General features: G+C 30.4%; 2 protein-coding genes and 1 long non-coding RNA gene across 5 annotated transcripts in view; 2 read left to right on the plus strand and 1 right to left on the minus strand.

Annotated features, from left to right (window-relative positions):
* LOC122714268 overlaps positions 1-14,878 on the minus strand; it is a 110,126-nt gene extending 95,248 nt beyond the window's left edge. The window contains exons 1-2 of the long non-coding RNA XR_006346615.1: positions 14,685-14,878; positions 13,700-13,956 (exon numbers count right to left, since the gene is read on the minus strand). This is a non-coding gene — a long non-coding RNA (uncharacterized LOC122714268). The remainder of the gene's footprint in view (positions 1-13,699; positions 13,957-14,684) is intronic.
* LOC122714266 (protein yellow-like) lies at positions 1,875-9,304 on the plus strand. The gene is made up of 7 exons (XM_043935464.1): positions 1,875-1,970; positions 3,737-4,026; positions 6,303-6,432; positions 7,024-7,186; positions 7,935-8,294; positions 8,394-8,582; positions 8,896-9,304. The coding sequence occupies exons 2-7, from the start codon at positions 3,762-3,764 to the stop codon at positions 9,079-9,081; spliced, it is 1,293 nt and encodes a 430-aa protein (XP_043791399.1). The 5' UTR covers positions 1,875-1,970; positions 3,737-3,761; the 3' UTR covers positions 9,082-9,304.
* A 668-nt stretch (positions 14,879-15,546) lies between the features above and the next one.
* Positions 15,547-23,523, plus strand: LOC122714228 (putative 1-phosphatidylinositol 3-phosphate 5-kinase). 3 transcript variants are annotated; one of them, XM_043935397.1, is made up of 14 exons: positions 15,547-15,794; positions 15,998-16,209; positions 16,287-16,476; positions 16,553-16,790; positions 16,895-17,101; positions 17,166-17,380; positions 17,471-17,819; positions 17,917-18,277; positions 18,342-18,612; positions 18,685-21,388; positions 21,485-22,035; positions 22,147-22,479; positions 22,570-22,731; positions 22,792-23,523. In XM_043935397.1, exons 1-14 carry the CDS (start codon positions 15,680-15,682, stop codon positions 22,986-22,988), a joined length of 6,105 nt encoding a protein of 2,034 aa, XP_043791332.1. In that variant the 5' UTR covers positions 15,547-15,679; the 3' UTR covers positions 22,989-23,523. The 3 variants fall into 3 exon arrangements, with proteins under 3 accessions (XP_043791332.1, XP_043791334.1, XP_043791335.1); XM_043935399.1 differs by lacking the exons at positions 22,570-22,731; positions 22,792-23,523 and having other exon boundaries at positions 21,485-22,045; positions 22,147-22,275; XM_043935400.1 differs by lacking the exons at positions 22,147-22,479; positions 22,570-22,731; positions 22,792-23,523 and having other exon boundaries at positions 18,685-21,417; positions 21,485-21,652.
* Positions 23,524-24,283: the final 760 nt, after the last annotated feature.

A 24,283-nucleotide genomic window follows, 5' to 3' on the forward strand; every position in this document is an offset into this window, starting at 1 on the left:
ATATACACAGAGATATTGTACAAACTAAGTAAAAACTCGTGATTAACGTGGAATTCCAATAATTATTACCGGAGTCAGAGCTATCTTTATCGTTGACACGTTGTAATCACGAATCTTGATCTTCCTGTTTCGCCATTCGGATTTTGTTCGATCCTTCGCAACAAAATCGTACGTTGTAACGCAAAACGGATTGCAGGGATAAAGATAGGAGGGGGGACAGCGGATAAGCGCAAATAGACGCGTTTAATCGAGCAAAATAAATTGCAAGTTGACGTGACATATTCATTCGGCGTGAATATCCCTTTAATCTTCTCCTTGGTTTTTACATTTTTTTTTGTATATACTTTGTTTCGATGTCGCGTCGCGGGGCAAATATATCGCTCCATTTACGACACTTGGCACAACAAGAAATCGCGTGACCACGCAAATCTATCGAATGCAATTCTAAGAGTTTTTTCAAACCTTATTTTCCATTCAAACAATGCAACCTCTTCCCTTCCCTTTCTCTTCTCGCTCGATAACGCACCACTATCAATAACCTACCATTACTTTCTTTATTCTCTCAGTTACGATGTAATAACGGAGAATGCTTGCTACAAATTAATTATAGCCTCGAGCTAGAGCATTTAATCGCACGTTGCTTCCACGTTATACGCCAATTTAACGATTATTAAAAACTCATAATTTTAAATTATCATCATTTTTCTCATCGTTTATTCTTTCCGCCCCTCCCCCCTCCCTTTCCCTTTCTATTCTAAACATTAAAAATCATTATTTTTCTTTTTTTCTTTTTTTTTATATTTATGTAAAATTTAATTTCATATTAAAAAAATAGGAAGAGGAAGGGGGGAGAGAAGTTTCGCGAATACCAAAAATCATTATCTATTTTCTTTTTTTTTTTTTTGCTATTTATTTAAAATATCGTTTAATTTCATATTAAAAATGAGGGGAGGAGGGAGAAGTTTCGCAAACACCAAAAATCATTATTGATTTTCTATTTTTTTTTTTGCTATTTATTTAAAATATCGTTTAATTTTATATTAAAAATAAAAAGAGGAGGGGAGAAGAGAAGTTTCGCGAACACTAAAAATCATTATCTATTTTCTTTTTTTTTCTATTTACGTAAAATATCATTTAATTTCATATTAGTTCATTTATTAAAATGTCGTTTAATTTTATATTAAAAATAAGAAGAAGAGAGAGAAATTTCACGAAAATTAAAAATCATTATCGATTTTCTTTTTTTTTTTTTTTTTTTTTTTTGATATTTACGTAAAATTTAATTTCATATTAAAAATAGGAAGAGGAAGGGGGGAGAGAAGTTTCGTGAATACCAAAAATCATTATTTTCTTTTTTTTTTCTATTTTATTATTTTCTATTACGTAAAATATCGTTTAATTTTATATTAAAAATAGAAAGAGGGGGAAGAGAAAAGTTTCAAATGCTAAAAATTATTTTCTATTTTCTTTTTTTTTTTTTTCTATTTACGTAAAATATCGTTTAATTTCGTATTAAAAGTAGGGGGAGAAGGAAGGAAAGGAAAATTTCGCGAACATCAAAAATCATTATCGATTTTCTATTTTCTTTTTCTATTTACGTAAAATATCGTTTAACTTCATATTAAAAGTAGGAAGAGGGGGGAGACAGAAAAGTTTCGCGAAATCGATTGAATTTGAGCAGCACGCGACGAGTGGGAAGTGCACGCAGCACACCTGACAGATTCACGTTTAAAACGGGGGGCGCGCGCGCGCACACACGGGTGAACGTGCGTGCACGAGCACGCTTGACGAATACACGGACCGAGTGGCATATATACCAGTACCCATTTGCAGCAACTAACAGTTTACCAGCACTGTTCGTTAACTGACTTTCTACGAATAGTTGGAAAGGCGAGGACAACGTCAACCCCTGTCAACGGACTCGGCTCTCACCCAACGATTAATACCCCGGTTCCAGGCATCAGGAAGAGGTACGTTTCATCCAACTAAATAATCCTGCGTCGCGACCATTTTCTCCAACGAGGATTTCAAATTGTGTCCACGTTTCTTTCTTCGTCCACGCAACGACGGTGAAATTAATTTGTGAATTGTTGTTGGACCAGTGTAACGTGTTCCATCCATCTTTTCTTTTTTTTTTTTTTGTGATGTAATTTTCGTGATGAATTTTTCATCAAAGAAGAATTTCCCTCCCCCGAGATTTTCGTACGATTTCCTCGACGAGAAAATTTCCATGTTTTTCCATGTTGAGAGGCCGAATTTTATTTGTAATTAACAACCCTTGATTCACTCGTAATTTTACGCAAAGAAGACGAGAGTTACTCGATCTTTCTTTTTTTTTTGTGATGTAATTTTTGTGATGAATTTTTCATCAAAGAAGAATTTCCCTCCCCCGAGATTTTCGTACGATTTCCTCGACGAGAAAATTTCCATGTTTTTGTTGAGAGGCCGAGTTTTATTTGTAATTAACAATCGTTGATTCAACCGCGCGATTTTACGCAAAGAGAGTTATTCGATCTTTTTTCTTTTTTTTTTTTTTGTTTTCGTTTCTTGTCTTCGTTCGCTATTAGATTATTAAGAAACGTTATGCACGTATAAAGCATATATAAATTGCAAATTAGCAAATTGTTCGGTTGCATACGAGTTTTCGTGGAAATTTTTCATGAAAAATTGCGACACAAGTGTTTTCACGAGGAAAACTTGGCACGCGTCGTTAATTTTTGTGCTCGATCAACCGGAATGTAATTCGAACAATTTATCATGCGAGAACAAGATTTGCACACGCATTGAATAAATTGCACCCGCCCACTTCTCCTCTATTTGCATATACACGTGTATACATACATACATTATATTATCTTGTTTACTTTCTACAAAACTAGTTCGAAACTTTTAAGAAAAGTAAGAATAATTAAATATATATTCGTATATATTTCTCGAGAGATCGAGATAAAATGCGTAAATCTTTTTTATCTTGACTCGTTGAATTTTCCGAACGATTGTGCACGAAATTTTCATTTATCAAAAAAAAAAAAAAAAAAGAAAATGAAAAACGATGTATCGAGAATGAACCCCGTTGAAAATAAAATATTCGCGGCTCGTTATGAGTTATGTTGCGATCTCTATCTACGATCTCTATCTATATGATTGATTGTTAATAGGACGGACGGACGATGCGCTCGCGCGAGCATGATCCACGCGAGCTACGTTGAAAAAGGAAAGAAAAGAAAGGAAAGTAGTGTTCGTTCGGGAAATTGAAAAAAAAAAAAAAAAAAAAAAAAAAACGAACGTGTTAAAGTTTCGCCAAGCTTTAACCGAACTTAAACTAATACAGGAATAATAATCGTAAGAGGAATCGTAACTTTCGATAAATTATCTCTCGTGCAATTTGTGTATATATATATATATATATATATATACCGTCTATCTATATAATTTATCTGAATTTCATTTATCAACATTGTGAAGGCAAGAATTTAATAGAACAAGAATACCGATAAAAATCGGCATGCGTTCATTAACAGATATACGTAACAAGTTGGTAATATAACTTAATTTTCCTTTCGTTCCTTGTCGTGTCGTGAATTATTTAAAAAAAAAAAAAAAAAAATTAAAACGCATCGTGAATTAACACGAATCTTCTATTCGAGATTTTTTCGATCGATCGTAAAATAAATGAATAAATAAATAAATAAATGGGTAAATAAATTTAAAAAATTCTATTTTTATTCTTTCGAAGGTCTACTATTAAATATCGGTTTGAAATGTTTCGCGAATTCGTTCTTCTCGTGAGTTTGGTGTATCTGGGAAGCGGAAACGTGAACGGAATCCAAAGATGGGGAACTCAGTTCGGGCAGGCCCCACTGTTGGAAAGATTTTTCTGGAGGACATTGGACTTCGCTTATCCGGACGAGGCGAGCAAAACAATGGCGATGATGAAAGGAGAATACATCCCGGAGAATGCGTTGCCCGTTGGTATAGAAATTTGGAGGAACAAACTTTTCGTCACCGTGCCAAGATGGCGTAACGGTAAGTCGAACGTAACTTTTCTTTTAAATTCGTAAATATATTGTGCCACGCTTTCTCCAAAAGTAATATATAATATAGTAATTATTATATTTTTTCCAAATATTTTATATTAAAAAAATGTTAAAATTACGCAAAGATACATTGTTCGATAAAAATGGCTGCGATACATACAATTTAAAATTCATAAATTTAGTATACTATACTATATTATACTTTTTATACAAAAGTATAGTGATATGTAATATAATAATATTTATACTTTCTTCAAATATTTACGATGATATACCATGCTTGACATTTTAAAATTCCTAAATTTACTATAGTATACTTTTTATACAAAAGTGTAGTAATATGTAGTATAAGTAGTAATAATATTTATATTACTACTATATTAGTACTATTATTTACTATATTGCTATTACTATATATTTATATAGTAATATATTTATATATTATATTACTATATATTTTCTCAAATATTTACAATGATATACGATGCTTGCCATTTTAAAATTCGTAAATTTACTATACAAAAGTATAGTAATAAAAAAGTAGTAAAAAATATGTAATATAGTAATAATATTTACTATACTTTCTCCAAATATTTACGATGATATACGATGCTTGTAATCGATTTATATTTACAAAGAAAAATGTTAAAATTATGCAAAGATAACGTTGCTCGATAAAAATGGCCGCGATATATACGATTTAAAATTCGTAAATTTACTATACTATATTTTCTCCAAAAATATAGTATATATATATAATAAATATTTACTATACTTTCTCCAAATATTTTATATTACAATTAACCGAGATTAAAATGAGACGAAAGCGTGGTATACGATGGTTGTAATCGATTTACATTTACAAAAAAAATGTTAAAATTACACAAAAATAATGTTTTATATATATATATATATATATATATTTACTATATTATACTATATTTCAAATATACGATGCTATAATCGATTTACAAAAAAAAAATGTTAAAATTACACAAAGATAAAAATGGCGGCGATACGTGCGATTTACGACGGACGCGGTGATGGCGGAAACTGGCTGGTAAACAGAAGAAGATCGGAGCGGGCAGTGGCCAGAATCACTGTCTGGCCGACTTCCGGCTCGCGACAAAAAGTGCCGAAAACCGCGCGAGCGGATTTCAATGGGACATTTCTACGTCTCTGTCAACCTACCTCCTCCGCCTCGACCCCCAAAATTTCTCCCCCTTCCCCAATCCCCGATCCTTCTTGGACTAAGAGGGTGAATGGGGCTCATTCACTCTTGCGCTCCTTTATTTCCCCCTCCCCCCTCCTTCTTGTTCCTCTATTATATACCCGTTGGCGCGAGCCAGGCCATTGTTGTTGCATAAAATACAAAAAAAAAAAAAAGAAAATCATTCGTTGAAGTTTTTCCGTACGATTCCTACGTTCAACAGAATTTCTTTTTCTTCTTCTTTCATTTCTTTTTCTCCTCCTGTTCTGTTCTCTTAAAATCTCAATCACTGTTTGTTATTTAAATTGTTATTTTTAATTGTAATTCAACTTTTAAAAAAAAGTTCTCAAAATTTGCCTTCGCAAAATTTCCCATTATATTCTCTCCCGAGACTCTTCTCGAAACGCGTCAAAGGCCACCTTGGTCGGTATTGTTTTAAGGGCAATTGTTTTTTTCTTTTTTACGCGACCATTGCCGCTTTTGTTCCGGTTCCATTTCATTGTTTCTCAGGATGTCAGGTTCGTTCGGGACGTGGCACCGTGGATACGAGATATTAAACGGGAAGGGAAGGTTATTGTCCGTTCGAATAAACCGGGCAAATTGTGAAATATTCTTCACGGGGAGTCTCATATATATATATATATATATACGACGTCTGCTAGCTTGACTAAAAGCGATTTTGATCTCGAAAATTTCGAGCATTTTTTCCAAAGTTGCAAGAAATGTCAAACTTGTCGTCACGACTTGCGATTGTACGTGCAACCTTGACACGCAAATACGACGTGTCAATTTTAAAAGAATTCTATTTTATCTCGAACCGCTTTCTCTTGCCCTACCCTTTTTTCACCCATTTGCCCATAAATCGTATCACGTACGCGTTTTGTAAAAATATTCAACACAATGATATAAATAAAATTTTAAAAAGGTCAAATATCCGCTTTGTTACTCGTTCGATCCGTCATGCATGAAGGTTTTCTTCGCGACAATACTATATAATTTAATTTACATTAATTTTTTTCGAACAAGCTGTATGTTTTAATTTATTTTTGTCGCAGGAATACCAGCGACGTTGACCTACATATCGCTCGACACGAATCGAGGAGGTACCCCAAAGCTCACTCCTTATCCGAATTGGGCGCAGAATAAAGCTGGAGCTTGCGGTAGCGCGATCACCACCGCTTACAGGTATCCACATTGCGAATCGTTAATTATTTCCCGACCGTCGATTCAAGTAAAATATTGGCTTGTTCCGAAAGTAATTTCGTTTTTTCGCACGAATGTAATCGTGTAATCAATACGCGATTAAATAAAATATATGCTGTTTAAAAAGTACTTTCCGAACAACTCAATAATTATCAATCGTTACATCGTTCGTTCCTTTGTTTGTAAGAACACGAGATCGAAAGGAAAGGAGAGAAAATAGGATCTTATATATATATAAGATTATATATAAGATATATATATATATAATATAAGATTATATATTCTTATAGAACAGTTGGTTCTCGCTTGAATAATGCATTTACCTATATACCTATCGCTAACGAATCTGTGGGAAGATTCTCTCGCTTCTCCTCTCCCCTCCTTTGCAATACAAAAGATTTCATCGTGAATTAGAATTTCGTTATCTATCATTATCGAATAGGTATCAAATATTAATGAGACAAGATCTGGATCTCGTTAGACAAAGAGAAGGGAACAATAATCGTATTAATAATAAATGGAAACCGCGTTCCTCGTCAACGATGTCTACTACTATTGTTCCTGTTATTCCAGAATACACGCAGATACTTGCGATAGATTGTGGGTACTGGATACAGGTACGATAGGTATCGGAAACACAACGATACAAGCATGCCCTTACACTCTCAACATCTTCGACTTGACCAGCGATAAACTTTTGAGACAGTACAGGTTGAGGGCCGAGGACATCAATATGGTACGTATTATTATGATCGTAACCAGTGATGGGGAAAATTTAATTGTTTCGTTATGGCGGTCGAAGCCAATGCCACTGAACAGGACGAAAAGCATGCGCATTGCGACGCGTAATCGCACTCGCGTCTTTCAACGCCATCTGGTATTCTCTTGTATGTTTACACTTTTTTAAGCGTTGCAACTGTTTCGTCGTACATTATAGAGAAACGAAAATAAATATATTTTACGCGTATTTACATTTATTTGAATAACTGCGTAAGAGGAATAAAAAGGTAAAATTTCGAGATTGATAACGCGTAATTAATATCGATAAAAATTATTACATAGTATCTCAATAGCAGTTAGTAACAGCTAATTTTTTTTTTTTATTTTAAAGTTAAGGCTCTACTCTTTATAACGATATAAGAAAGAACTTCGTTAAAACTCCTATTTAAAATTAAGACTAAAAATAAAAAATGTGATAACTTCAAAAATACACGGGTCGTTATGAAAAAAAAAAAACGAAATTACTTTCCGAACGACTCAATATTAATCTTTATTCGAAATTTTCAACTAATTATTGATTCGAGAATTTTCGAAAAACTATGAACTATGCCGCGTGGAAAACAAAAACAAACAAATAAAATTATCGACTCGATAAATTATTAATCTTCATTCGAAATTTTCAACTAATTATCGTAACTTTAAAAAAGAAAATATATGAATTCTCCCGTTTAATCGACGTTCTTTTTAATCGATTTATCGAACAGAATACGTTCATCGCCAACATTGCCGTCGATTTGGGGAAAGGTGGTTGCAACGACGCGTTCGCCTATATGTCCGACGAACTCGGATACGGATTGATCGTTTACTCGTGGGAGCAGAACAGATCTTGGCGAATAAGCCACAGTTACTTCATGCCCGACCCGTTGGCCGGCGACTACAATATCGGCGGCCTGAATTTCCAATGGGGGGAGGAAGGGATTTTCGGTATGAGCCTGTCGCCCATCTCCGTCAACGGATACAGAACGTTGTTCTTCCATCCCCTCAGCAGCAGAAGAGAATTCGCTGTTTCGACGAGAATTTTAAGGGACGAGAACTTGTCGCAGAATAGTTATCACGAGTTCCAGGTTGTTATACGATTCCATTTAAAAATTTTTCGTTTCTCGGTCTCGAGAATCGTTCTTCGAGAATTTTTTTTTTTTTTTCTTTTTTTTCTTTTCGGTTAGATTCTTCCCGAGAGAGGAGAGCTCGGCCACTGCACTGCCTCCGTTATGGATGAAAACGGCCTCCAATTTTTCAATCTGATCGACCAGAATGCGGTCGGCTGCTGGAACTCCTTGTTACCGTACTCGCCCGAGAATCAAGCGGTCGTTGCCAGACACGACGAAGCTATGATATTCCCGTCCGACGTTAAGGTAAAAATTTTTATTTTTTCTCCTTCTTCTCCTTTCATCCTTGTATTTTTCCATTATTAGTCTTTCAAACGAGAATGTAGCAGGAAATAATACAAAAAAATCATTCGTTGAAGTTTTTTTCCGTTTTTACTTTCAACAGATTTTTTTTTCTTCTTCTTTCATTTTTTTGTTTCTAAATTGTTTGTTAAAATTGTTATTTCCTGCATTTTTAATTCATGCATTTCAACTTTTACTTTAAAAAAAATTCTCAAAATTTGCTTTCGCAATTTCCCACTCTTCTCGAGAAATAAATTTTTTATTTTTTTTTTTCCAGATAAATCGTGGTCTATTGTGGATCATATCGGACAGAATGCCAGTTTTCTTGTTGTCAACGTTGAATTACACCGACGTGAACTTTAGAATATTGACGATGCCGGTTCGAGACGCGATCGCGGGAACAATTTGCGAGAACTCGGCCTGGGGCTTCGTTGGCAATTCCCTTTGGTGGGAGAATAATTGAAAATCGCGGAGAGGGGACGTAGAACGTCTCGTTTAGAAAATCGCCCTATTATTAATTCTCCATTTACTCCCTTAACTAAAAAAATTGTTATAGCTATTAAAGAATAAAAAATTAAACGAATATTACGACCGTTATGTGTCCTTTAAACAACTCAAGAATTTCGTAATCAGCGACACCGACTAATTTTCAAATTTATAATAAAATAAATTACAATAAATATTTACATGTTTTTCTATATTTATTTTACGATCGTTCATCACAGGAAAAGTTCGACTTTGCCTCCACGATAAATGAAAGAAAGTAGGTTTGAAATTCGTTCGCTTTTTCTTGAAATTATTATTAACATTATTTAATATTATTAATTATACATATATTATTATTATTATTATATAATATTATATTATATAATATTATTAATTAATATTATTAATTATATATAATTATATTTTTATTACATATATATATATATATATATATATATATATTCAATCTTTATCTTTAATTTGTCGTAGAAACTCTATGCAAATTAAAAGAAATAATTTCGAAGAAGTAATGGATAGATCTAATTACTGTTCCTGCGTCACCTCGATTAAAAGATATTATTAGGGATGCAAGCGACAATATAAGAAAAGATACATCTATTAATCCTCTATTGTATTCCATTTTTCGCAATATAAATTTAAATTTCAAAGATATTCCCGCAAAATTCATCCGTCAATGTTTTAAAAATAAATAAGAATGCTGTTATTATTTATTTCGTGATCACGCTTGTTTTTAGGTATATATTTTTTTCATAATAAAAAATTCACACAATAGAGAGTTAATCCTCGTAATTCTATATAAAATATAAAATTTGTTTTAAAATTAAATTAACAAAAGTTTATTTATATTCCTTCGTCCACGCGTTGTGTTAAATTATTTTTCTAACGGCTGGAATGAAATAAGATCGTATACATACCGTGACCGACTTCTCTCGCTTTGATGGATGTGTCGATCGAACGTGTCGTAATTGCAGCGATTAAACTTCTTTAACGAGCGTTTCTAATCACCGTGTAAAAACGACTCTCGCTTACGCGAGTCAGTTCGAAAGAGAATCGTGAATTATAGTATGAACGATTTTAAATACAAGTAACCCGTTTTTGATTTAACGAATTGATATTTTCAGAATTTCGGTTTTTCAGAATTTTTAATTTACGATTATTCTGCGCGATGACTAAGAATTTGTCAATTGTGAATTTCTTGTAGAGAAATAAAACGTTTCTCCATTTATTTGGATTCTTGGAAAATTAAAGGCGGACATGTACGTACGGAATGCTGCTCTCGAGAAAAATTTCCTTTTTTGAAAAATTGAAAAATTTTTCGAGAATTTAGTCGTTATTTAAGGTCAACTACTCGATCGAATAAAAAGGAAAAAGGAAAAATTATACGCGCAATGATTTATGGGCAATGATTCTTTTGCGAGAAGTCAAAAGAATGATCGAATTGAAAAATTTTGACGAATTTTCTTATTTAAAATCGAAACTCGACCAAATAAAAAGAAAAAAGGAAAAATTACATGCGTTGGAAACGATTCTTTTGCGAAGCAAAAAAACAGTGATCGAATTAGAAATTTTGACGAATTTTCTTATTTAAAATTGAACTATAAAAAAAAAATATAAAAAAAAAAAAATATAAATAAAAAAAAAAAGAAAGGAAAAATTCTTTTGCGAGGCATGAAAACAGTGATGGAATTAGAAATTTTTACAAATTTTCTTATTTAAAATCGAAACTTGACTAAATAAAAAGAAAAAAGGAAAAATTATGTGCGTTGGTAACGATTCTTTTGCGAGGCGTGAAACAAATGATCGAATTGAAAAATATTGACGAATTTCCTTATTTAAGATCTAAACTCGACCAAATAAAAAAAAAAAAAAAAAAGAAAAAAGGAAAAATTACACGCGCGTTGGCAATGATTCTTTTGCGAGGCGTGAAAACAGTGATCGAATTGGCGTGGAATCGGGCGGCCTTACTCGGAGCCAGATGGCCCGAGTTGGCCCATTAGTTTCGCCCTTGTTTCCGATAATTTGAAGGCGACCGGCTATTCCACGCTCTGATATACGATCGGATATCGCTCTCTCCCTCCTCTCGAAATTATCCGTTTCACGCCCCCGCTTGTAAAATATGGCCACGCGTCTTCCTTCCCAAACAAAAAAAAAAAAAGAAATTCACCCTACAACTATCCCCTCCCCTCTCTAATTTTTCTTCCTTCATTTTCATTCATTCGCCGCTCGAATAATCGCCATATCCATTTTTGTCCGCCAATTTTAAATAATATCGATTCACACTTTAAGATTGTTGTAACTCGTATTAACTCGTGTTGTTAAAATAAAGAATACTCTCGAAGAGATCCTGTCCAATCTAAATTTTCCTTCGTTATTCGCGTACACCTTGATTTTCCAAATAACAAATAATAGTAAAAAAGAAAAATTAAGAAGAAATTGTAATCGATATATCGATATATATATCGATATATTCGATGAAAATCGGCTCGCTTGTAGGGAAAAGAAAAGTTACTCGAAAAATTAGGACCCCTGCGGGATTAAGAAAAAAGATTCACGGTTCTGGATGCTAATTTGGAAGATCGATAGATCGCAGATCGCGATACTTGGCGCCTTTAACTTTGGCGATTAGGGGGAGAGCGGAGATACATCGTAGATCGGCGGCCACGATAACGAGCGAGCGCTGTTTTCAATTTGGAAAACAGACCTTTCGCCGTTACATATATCGTTGCCCCGATCGTGATAAAGCGGGACCTTAATGAGCCTCCAGAGCTGTCTCGTTAACGTTTGGCCCATGCGCATCCTTCGACCGAGCATATAGATCGAATCTTACGATCATTTTTCGTCCACGTTATTGTCCAATATTGGAAACCAATATATAAGAGTGATTGTATAATTATCTGACGGTTTTATAATAATTAAAAATATTGGTTGAAAGTGTATCGACAAATTCTTCGTAGTTAACTAATCGTAGAAGAATTTTAAAAAAAGGAGGGGGGGGGAAGGTGAAGGTAAAGGTGTAAAAGAAAGGAGGATCCAGGATTTTATCTCGGAGGTTGTTGTAAAAAAAAATTGCTAAAAATCTTGTTGATTACAAGGTAGGTAGCAAATCTTCGGTTACAACGTCGTCACGAGAGATCGGAGAACCCTTTCGTTAAATTTTGTAAAGTTTTTTTATATTGCGTTATATACCAAATTGTTAAACTGTTAAATATTTAAAAGCATGTTTGTTAAATATTTAAAAACTAAAATTACGTTGGATAATCTCGAATGAATAAAGTATACAACGAAATATAAATTTTTATTTTTCTACGCGTTTTGGATCGAAAGATATATCGAGGCGATTTAAATCTCTCTTATGAAAAAGAGGAAATTTTTCGAGATATAAATGGAAATTTTTGTTCGTCGTACTATAAAATGTAATGTCTCGCCCATATCTTTGATACGTTACTGAACCGATTCAACGAGACCGAAATGTGTCTTGGGTCAGAATATAAAATGGCCTAACGCTTCTTAGATTTCGAATCGCGGCTATCCTTTGGTTTGTTTTAAATTAACGTCTAGCCAACCACGCTCGCGGCACGCTTTAACACCTTTTTAAAAGGTGGCTGCTCACCGAGTCTCGGTTCTTTCCACCGGCGCCGGTAATTACGGGTTTCGAAGATGAGCTACGTCGACATCGACGTGATTCTTATTACGAATTACTCGTGGCCACTCTCCTATATGTATCTCGTTTTATTCTTTTTCGACACGGCTCTATGATTTTATTGCATTCCACACGTTTTTAATCTTCTAGCCTTTCACATATAAACGAACCAATTAACGTGTAAAATTTTAATGAGTCAATCTTTACAAATGACTGAATGATTGACATTTCTAAAGTTAATAGTTATATGAAAAATGTGCGAATATTCAAAAATTTTTCAATTTATAATACTGATTTCGATAATATTCTACTTTTTACTTTTTAATTTAATTTTCTAAGTTTTATAAGGAATAATTTTTCCCGAAACATTTTTCTTTTTTTTTTTTGGTAAAAATTCTTTAAAAAATCCATATGTATAATTTTTATTTACTTTAAATTATTAATTCTTATATTATTATATAGATACATGTGAAATATAATTTTGATGGGAATAAATTTATCGCCTCTTATATTTATCCCCATCGATTGTACAAAGGTTTCGTTAGGCCCTCTATGTTTGAAACTAGCAAGCTTAAGAATTGTAGTGAATCTAACTTAATGATGATAACTATCATTTTTGCCGACTGAGATACAGAAAAAATGAAATTTAAATAAGATTTAATTATTTGACATATGATTTTATAATGAAATTTATAAACTATTATTATTGATTTTGATCAAGAATCCATTATAGTGAGAATCAAATAATTAAATCTAAAAATTATAAAAAATCCTAACCTTAATTAATAAAATAAAGAAAAAATAAATATTACTATTTCGTGAACATTATAATTATGAAAAATCTAATACAATCAATCATTTCTGGCAATTAAAATCTCTTCGTATCATATGTCATGACTGAATAACCCAAAAAATAAAAATGCATGCGACTCACCATTAGATGCAAAGAATCTGTACTGCCAATGCTATTGTTTATATTATAATCGAATAAACACTGACTCTAATTTCGCGAAATATATTTATATTTAAATTTAATAGATAAATGCTCTAAAAAATTCAAAATATTATTACGAAATAAACACTGATTCTAATAAAACAACGCACACGATCATAAAATATCAAATTTTATCGCGTCTTCTTGACATCCATATTGGAATCTTTCCCGCCTTCAAAATTAGATCAACTAACAATCTAGAAACAAAGAAAAATAAAAATTTTTAAATAAATATATAATATATATAATATATAATATATATATTATATAATTCTATATAATATATCTAATATATAATATATACATTATATAATTCTATATAATATATAGAATTAATCGATTAAAATAGTAAAACAGTAAAACAATAATCAAACATAAATTCGATTTTTGAAAATTATAATGAGACATATAAAACATCTATAACCATCAAATAAATGAATAAAAAAAAAATTTATTACCAAAAAATTCTCAATTATAATAAGAAACATATAATTAGAATAATAAAGAATAACTATGGAAATAAATACTACGCAATAACTACATCGCACTTCAAGAAAAAATGACATGTCTAAATCTCACGATTATCAATTTTACAATGGCATCTCGCATCGCGAGTTTGATTATTGAATTACAAATTAGAGATATATTCAATAGTTCGAAAAAAATCGAAATATATCAAGTATAACATAAAAGCTAACCGTCAATTTTCTGAAAAAGCTATATAATAAGCAATATTATTTTCATTGTCTCAAGCATAATACGAAAAAAGAAATGAGTATATAAACAACAAAAACGCGTTAGATAAACGCATTTCGAATAAAATCGGAACAATGGCAAAAATCGAATGAAAATCTTCATAATTATCGTGCCTATTGTATATTTAAAAAATAAACCAGTCGTGTATATGAAAAAATATGCAACTTACCGTTCGTAAATAACATCATGGCGACAAATTCTCGGTCTATAACGATAAACCATATCGACACTCGGAAATAAAACACGATTGCTGTTATATTTATATTTCATTTTTGTGAATAAACATATATAAAACACTCACGAACAAAACTACGAAATCTTAGCGAAATTTATACGTAATTTTAAATTATACGCAAAACGGAACACAAGTAATATACGTCGAAACAGTACAACGATGGAAACGAAACTAACTTGTAAACTCTCCCCACCTGGTAATCGTAGCTCGGCGGACAAGGTCGAGCGTCGAAACGAATATATCGATAACGATATAAATAATCGTCTATCGATTCCAAACAAATATTTAAATATCAAATATTTTAATGTTAATAATTTATAATTTATAATTTATAATAAATAATATTTATAATTTATAATTATATTATAATTTAATAAAATTATAAAATTTAAATTTATAATTTATAATATTATAATTTAATAAATTTCATATTTATAATTTATAATATTTTATTAATTAGTATTTTATCAATTTTTTTAATTATTATTGAATTATTATGTCCGTATAATATCCGATAATGGCAATATTTAAACAGAAATTTAATTTCAATTCCAACCATTACTAACGTTGAGATCTTATTCTGACCGGAATCGGTAAAAATGATATTCAAATATTAAGGCTTATGAAACTGCTTGAACTATGTATATAATACAAAAATGCATTGGATAATCGATCTATGTCATATCTAGTCTGTGACTGAAATATCAATTTGTTGATAATTTCTATAGTATATGCCATTACCTATAGCAAAGGTAAAAATATTACGATGTAACGTGTACGAATAGCTGACCACGGACAAGGTATCATCTGTGATTTGACGTTTCTGTCAAAAAATTTTATTCTTATATACTCGTCAACACAGATGCGAGAACAATATTTCGTAAAAAGTTCTATTTAAAAATGTTTATAAAAAGATAACATTAGGCAAAATGAATAAAAATATGAATTCGCCATCTAAACTTACGGAGTTCGCTCCGTTAAGTCCCGAAGAAAGCCAACCTGGTGTGGCTTCTTTATTTTCGAAATTTTTTAATTTCACTAAAGGTAAAATCTTTATTATTTATTGTATTTCATTTTACTTTTTTAAATATAAAATATTATATAAAATCAAAATTATATAATATTATTTAAAATCTAATTTATTATTGTTATTTATTTTATTTTATATTTTATCATCAACGTATAGAAATTAATAATGTAAAATAAATTTATATATAACGTATATAATTATATCATATAATTTTTAGGTTCACAGAATGTTGATGATTCCACAATCTCTTCTACTAATGAAGAACAAAGCTCATCTGATTCTGAATCTTGGAAACAATCAGAAAGTACAGAAAAATCACCTGAAGATGACAATTCAAGTATGATGAACTTTCCATTAGATTCTTGTGAAGGCAGAAGCTTACCAAATGTATTAAAACGTATTAGTAATATTGTAGCCTTAAAAAGTAATGTAAGTTATTTTTCACATGTTATATATATTAAAAAATATAAATTATTTAAAATAATAATGATATTAATTTAATTTAGAATTTACGTTCATACAAAGATTCTCAATTGAGAAGTTATTGGATGCCAGATAGTGTAAGCAAACAATGTTATGAATGTGGTGAACGATTTACAACATTTCGCAGGAGACACCATTGTCGTGTTTGTGGTCAAATATTTTGCTCAAAATGTTGCTCTGATCAGATACCTGGAAAAATTATGGGATGCACTGGTATAAATATAAATAATAAATGAATAATTTCATTAATTACTTTGTAAGTTAAATAATAACAAACTTCTTATAATAGGTGATCTCAGAGTTTGTACATATTGCTGTAAAGTAGTTTTATCTTATTTGCAATCATCGGATATGAGAAGTGATCTATCAGCAGATTTAAAAGCATTACAAGAAGATCTTCAAGTTAAATATGGAAATAATTTACCACCTATTTCTCAAAAAAGTACAAATGAATCAATACAGGATGAAACTTCAATTTGTAGAAAACCAAGTGTAGGATATATGGAAGAAAAATATGCCATTGGACGGTATTAAATTTTTATTTGTTTTATTTTTATAATTAAATGTTATAATTTATTATAATTTAGAGATTAATAAAATATATAATTATTCTATAAATATATTTTTTCAGACCAACAACTAGTTATTTAACATCTCACGAACGTTCTATTGTTTTACAAAACTCAGCATCTTTGAGGATGATTTATGAAGAGCTATTTAGGTCTAGTCAAGCAATTCTTTTACAAACGCACAGGATTAGATTGAAAAGTTATCACAATTGTTTTTTAGCTAATGAATTAGTAAATTGGATGATTGCACAAAATAAGGCAGCTACTCGGTATAAATAAAACAAATTTAAAAAAAATATATAAAAAAAAATATTAAAATATAATATTTTACAGCATACAAGCTACTGCTATAGGACAAGCATTACTGGAAGCAGGTTTTATAGAACCAGTACTTGCTGATAATGAATTTAGTGATACAGCAACTGTATTTAAACCAGTAAAATTATCTAATATGCAAAGTACTGATTTATTAACTGAAACTCAAAATACTTGTGATGCTCAGGAACCTGCATGGGTAAAAACGATTCCACAACATGATTCAACTACTGGTAATATATAAAATATTTCTATAAACTAATTCATAGAAATAAAATACAAAAATGCAAAAATTACAAATATATATGGAAATAAAATTTTAGATTCAGAAAGTGAAACTAAACCTTCAAATTCAATGCAACAAACAGCTGGTCGTTTACCATCTTCTAGTTCAAGCTTTTATTTAGATTTAAATTTAGAAGCATCTACTGTTACATTAAAAAGGCCTACATCAGAAGATTTAACTACAATTTCCGTAGATAGTAGTGATGGTATAATTGAACAAAAAGAAGTCACAGTAAAATCACATAAATGTAATTTTAAAATTGCTGATGATCTTTTAAATGATAATGATACACTACAGGTACAAGAATTTAAAGAAAAAAATGGTTGGCATAAACCAACGAATCTTCGAACTGCGTTTGGAGAACTTCATGCATATGAAAGTTTAATGTAAGTTATTATATATAAATAAATAATATATATGTATATTACATATTATATTATTTATATTCATCAATTATATTCATTTAAATTTATTTAAATATAGATCTGCATTCAAGCAACACGAAGATTCGTTAATTAAACAACTTCTTAATAAAGAAGGTTTATCGCAAAATTGGTCAGAAGTAATACTTCCTATTGCTCATCAAATTATTGACTATGTTAGACCAGATTTAAATCATAATGTCGATGATTTAGATATTCGGCAATACGTGCAAATAAAAAAATGTTCAGGTGGAAATAGAGATGATTGTGAGATTGTATCTGGTGTAGTTTGTACAAAAAATGTTGCACATAGAGGAATGAATGCAATGATAGCTCATCCAAAAATTTTATTGCTTCAATGTGGATTAATGTATCAACGCGTAGAGGGAAAATTATTAAGTTTAGAACCTGTGATGTTACAAGTATGAAAAAAAATTTAATGATGTTCTAATTTTTTCAATACAATAAATATTTTTTTATTTATAGGAAAATGAATATTTAGGGCATACAGTTGCTAGAATCACCGCTCTTGGTCCAGATGTTGTACTGGTACATCGTTCTGTATCAAGATTGGCACAAGATAGACTTAGAGAATGTGGAGTAACACTTGTTTTAAATGTTAAACTTAGCGTGCTTGAAAGAATTGCACGGTGCACAGGTGCTAATATCGTAAATACTATTGATGCACATATAAGCGCTAGATACATGCTAGGTACATGTAAAAAATTTTATTTGCGAAATTTTTCAAACGAAAAAAGTGAGTAATGAAAAATTTAATTTTCTGAATTTTTATTTTAACGAAATAAAACTGATTATTTTTTTTTTCCAGATGGTATCAAAACATTGATGTATTTTGAGGGATGTGCAAATCCACATCTTGGAGCTACGATCTTATTACGAGGCGGTTCTCAAGCAGAATTAAAAAAAGTAAAAAATGTCACTTCAATGATGATATTTGCTACTTATTCTTGGCGACTTGAAAAATCATTTCTTATGGATGAATTTGCAAAACCGCCATCTTCTAAAGATAATCCATTTTTGGATGAAACATCGTTCAAAGATTTCAAAGACTTTCAACAAACCAATAATATATTACATACTAAATCTAACGATGGAAATGATTTATTATTAATTCATAATAAAGACTATTCAGATAGTACAGAAATTTTAAAAATATCAGAAGTTCAAGAAGATTCTAAAAATCTATTAAATTATTCCGAATGTATAGAAATAGAACTTTCAGAAAATGGAAGTTCATCAATAAAAGACATAGCTTTATATCATAATGAAAATATGTTAACTTCAGATTCTGTTAAACAAATATCGTCAATATTATCCGAAGATGCCGATCCTTATGATACTTTAAAATTATTTAAATCTAAAACAAAATCTTCTGTAGTTGATGAAAAAGGTGCAGGAGATTATATAATAAATAAATCAAATAATGATAATTTAAATAATAGTTCTGATCTTGACATAGAGGACAAAGAAGATCCAAATAGTACTATGGAATTATTTGGTAGTAAGATTAATAGAAAAGTCAATCAAAATATCAAAGAAGAAGTTGAAAAATCAAAAATAAAAGATAAAATCATTTCAGAAGAAAAACGTATATATGGCGAATCTATTAGTGATCATAGTGATCCTTTACATCAATATTTAAATGAAAATGAAGAAGATGTTTTTAGTCAAACTAGTCCAAATGGTCAACATTTAAGCGTTGCTGATTTACCATTATTAAATAAATTTAAGAAAGCATTAGAAGGTACTATATTAAGTATTTCACCTTATTTAAAATTTTCTATACCTTATTTAGAAACTGAAACAGGAAGGAATTGCATATTACGAAGCTTTTTTCCAAGAGAAATCTTTTATTCCATACAGTTCGTAGATAAAATAAAAGAGATTAAAACGAATAATGTATCTGTAGAACAATCTGTAACTGAAAATCCACTAATGAAATTAAAATTAAAACCGCAACATCCATTTGTTCAAGCAAAATTAACTACAGACGTAGATAGTCGAGAAGTACAAGCTTTATTAGCCAATTTTAGAGCATGCGGTAGTCGATTATATCCAACCAATAATGTTTTATCAGATAAACAAATTTTAATGCAATCAGAGGTAAATGAACAATCTCCAATGTGGCCTGATTGCTTAGATCCTACTAGTCACCAACGTTTATCTGTGTTATTTTGTAGTTTTTCGCATACTGGTAATAATGATACACCAGCATTTTGTGTAAATCCTTGGGTAGTTAATATGGACTTATACGGAAGAAATGATATCGCACTTGGACGTTTCTTAGAACGTTATTGTTTAACATCTGAATATAAATGTCCTGCTCAAGCATGTCGAGCACAGATTGCTCATCATGTTCGGCGATTCGCACATGACGGTGGATGCATACATATTAGTTTAAGCGAAATGAACTCTGAACCGTTTTCTCAAGAAAATACGAATCAAATTTTAATGTGGAGCAAATGTATGAAATGTAAAAGTGTTTCACCTGTGGTACCAATGTCTGATGATACTTGGTCTTTGTCTTTTGCAAAGTACTTGGAATTACGTTTTCATGGAAATGCATATACTAGACGTGGTACAGATACTTGTCAACACTCGCTTCATCATGATCATTATCAGTATTTCACAAAAAAAAATATGCTGGCTGTATTTAAGTATACGAAAATATCGCAATGGGAAATTTCACTACCACCTCCTTTAATAAATATCATGTATGATCCAAAGCAACATGCAGATGTGATAGAAGAAATGAAAAGTTTAGCATTAAAAGGAGATGAAGTGTTCTCCTGTATACGAGAAAAATTAACAACTTTACAAACAGATATGGATATTTTAAATGCTGCTAAACAGCAATTAACAAAAGATCAACAATATTTCAAAAACAAGATAGAAGAAATACAATTAAAATTGACGTCTCCCACTTTAGAAAATAAAAAACTTGAAGGAAAAGTATCTGAAAAACAAGTTCAAGCTCTGATGTTTAGAATTGAAGATGGAATAGTAATTCTTAAACGATTAATATCAGAAGTTGTATACACTTGGAATGCAAAAATTTTAGAAATGTCTGTTAAAAAGAAAGATGAAAGACCAAGGCGATTTACCGAACGATCATTAACGACTGGAAGTAATAGCATTATCGATACAGATGGATATATAACAGAAGATACTGCATCAGAATCACAATTAGAAGATTTAAGTCCTATGTCAGCAGATTATAATGCTATAGATGCCATTGCTGCTGTACAAAATGATTTACAAGGGACAGAAGGCATAGAAAATTCAGACAATGAAATTTTAGAAAGTAATCCCGAAGATATTGTTGTTGTCCAAGGTTCTCCAAAAATGCATCAGAGATCACATTCTGATGTTTTACCTATCACTTTTGATGATATGCCAGATAAGAAGAAAAAGAAAAAAACTATTTTGTCACAATTATTGCCTTCTGTTCCTGTTACCCAACCAATACCAAATCCTTTAGGAATTTTGGAACATCATTTACTTCCTCTTGGGTTTGTTAATTATATTAAAACTTTTCTGTGTATGTGATATATTAGAGATATTTATATACAATTAATTAATATACTAAAATATTTTTTGTTTTACAGATCAGTTGTACCTATAGTAGTATATGAAACAGAGCCATCATCTATAATTGCATATGCATTAGATTCGCATGATTATAAACATGCACTTCATGAATTAACGCGTACCATAAAAGGTCCGGATTTAAATCCCAGTCCTTTAAACAAACGTAAATTTCCTGAAAATAAAGAAAATTTTCCTGATGTCACACAATCTGGAGAATTTAAGCGACCGTCCGTTTTATCATTTTTCCGAGGAAATAGTCCAAATCCTACGAGTCCTTTAGATTCCGATAAAAGCATTTCAAATATAGATTCTTGTATACAAAATCCATCAATGACTACAGAAATAGATGAAGATAAGAAAATAACAAAGCAGCAGAATTACATTGAAGTTCAATTTAATGATGTAACGACAAATTTCTATTGCAGAATATATTTTGCTGCGCAATTTGCTGCTTTTAGAGAAAATGTTTTACCATGTGGAGAAGATGGTTTTACAAGAAGTTTAAGTCGGAGTGTACAATGGGCTGCAAGAGGTGGTAAAAGTGGAAGTACTTTCTGTAAAACTCGAGGTACCAAATTGTATGAATATATATTTACATATATGTAATGAATTATGTATACAAAATGAAATTTCTAATGTATTATTTATATCATTTGTCAACACATTTTTTTTGTTGCAGATGACAGGTTTATTATAAAAGAGATGTCTAGATTAGAAATGCAAATATTTCTTGAATTTGCACCGAATTATTTCTCTTATATGGAAAAATGTCAACAAACTAAGCAACCAACATTGTTGGGAAAGATAGTCGGTGTTTATCGAGTATCTTTCAAAAATAATACAACAAATGCAGCACTTCGAACTAGCGTATTAGTAATGGAAAATTTATTTTACAAGAGAGCAATAACGGATAAATTTGATTTAAAGGGATCGGTAAGAAATCGACTTGTAAATCCCGATGATATGTGTCACGAAGGAGAACTTGTATTACTTGATGAAAATTTGTTAAATAGTAAGTTATATTATATATAATTATTAATAATTTTTAATTTTAATTTTTATATAAAAATTTCTGAATTAAATATAAGATATATATTTTTAGTGAGTTGCGATTCACCGCTCTATATTAGATCACATTCCAAAGCAGTTTTAAATAAAGCCATTGAACAAGATACTAAATTCCTGGCTGATAATTCTGTAATGGATTATTCATTATTAGTTGGTTTAGAACCAAACTCGGATGAACTCGTTTTAGGTATAATAGGTAAGTTTAGAAAATTATATTTTTAGATATGATATTTTTATATATATTATATAATTATAGATTATATAAGGACGTTTACTTGGGATAAAAAATTAGAAACAATGGTGAAGAAATCAGGTATATTAGGTGGCCAGGGAAAATTGCCAACAATAATATCACCTGAAGAATATCGAGCTCGTTTTATAGCTGCTATGCACCGATATTTCTTACCAGTACCAGACAGATGGTCTGGTTTAGGAAGAGGCGTAGAAACATAAAAAAATATAACTTCTAAATAGTGAGATTTTCAATTTTTTTACAAATACTATGTACTAAATATATTGTATATATATATATATATATATCACTCATTTCTATAACTACTGATATAAATAATGTAACAAGCAGTGTTGCATATAGAGATACGAAATTGTACATTAATATTTTATGAAATTATTACTAATTGACATTATGATATTTTGTAATGTGATAAAAATGTCATTTTTATTATAACGGAAAGTCTCATTGCATAGATTTAAAGTCGTAATTTATGTAGCAATGCAAACATTCAAATCACATCGCTTGTATTTACATTCATTATTGATCATTTTATTACATGTATATATGTTAATACCGAAATTTACAAGCGAATTGTTTCTTTTCAAGTCTGAAGTACAAAGGTATGCACGCGCATGAATAAGAATTACATAAAAATTACATAAAAAGTCTATGAAAGCACCATTATTAATGTTTTATTTAAATCATTTTTTTCAAAATTATGTACATAAACATTATTTATTATTATTGATAGTCAAATATAAACAATAATAATAATAATAATAATAATAATAATAGCTTTAACATAATAGTATTTTCATAATTTGTTTAGATCAGTGTTCTAAAATTTCTATATAATTAATATGAATAACATTTTTCTAAAAATATCATGTCACGCCAGTACAAATTTTAATACATCATACATATTTCATGATCAGGTCACAAAAACAAAATATAACATATAAACTATAATATATCACGGGACACTGATCTATACGTTACAAACACAAAAAAGACATTAAAGCGTATACCTTACAGAAAAACGTTTCATCATACTCAATTTTCATATAACATCATTTCTATCGTATTTACACAAATGAATGCACAGTGATGAAGCTGCAGCGAAACTCGAAAACTTGAACTATTCCATCTCTGAAAATTTGATTATACTGATCATGTCTCTTTTCTTTCGAGATTAATTTTATTATTTATTAATTGCAATGAAATCTGCAACTTTCTAATATATTTTAAGTTTCTATATTATTTATTCAAATAATAAAATGTCTTTCATTTGTTTGAAACTAAATATGAATCGATATAAGACGTGTCATGAAAATAAATAGATTGTTTTGTGTGAAAGATCGTCGAATCGAAAATGAAAATAAGCTTCAGGTGTCACATCATCGATTATCGATGTATGTATAAGAATGAATGGAAAACAGTTTTATTATATACTGGTTAGGTAAATTACAATAAGCTGTTGTATAAGAATTTCTGCGAATAATACGAAATCTAT

This window comes from Apis laboriosa, unplaced genomic scaffold (genome assembly GCF_014066325.1).
Source record: "Apis laboriosa isolate Shangri-la unplaced genomic scaffold, ASM1406632v1 scaffold28_cov147, whole genome shotgun sequence".
Lineage (NCBI taxonomy): Eukaryota > Metazoa > Arthropoda > Insecta > Hymenoptera > Apidae > Apis > Apis laboriosa.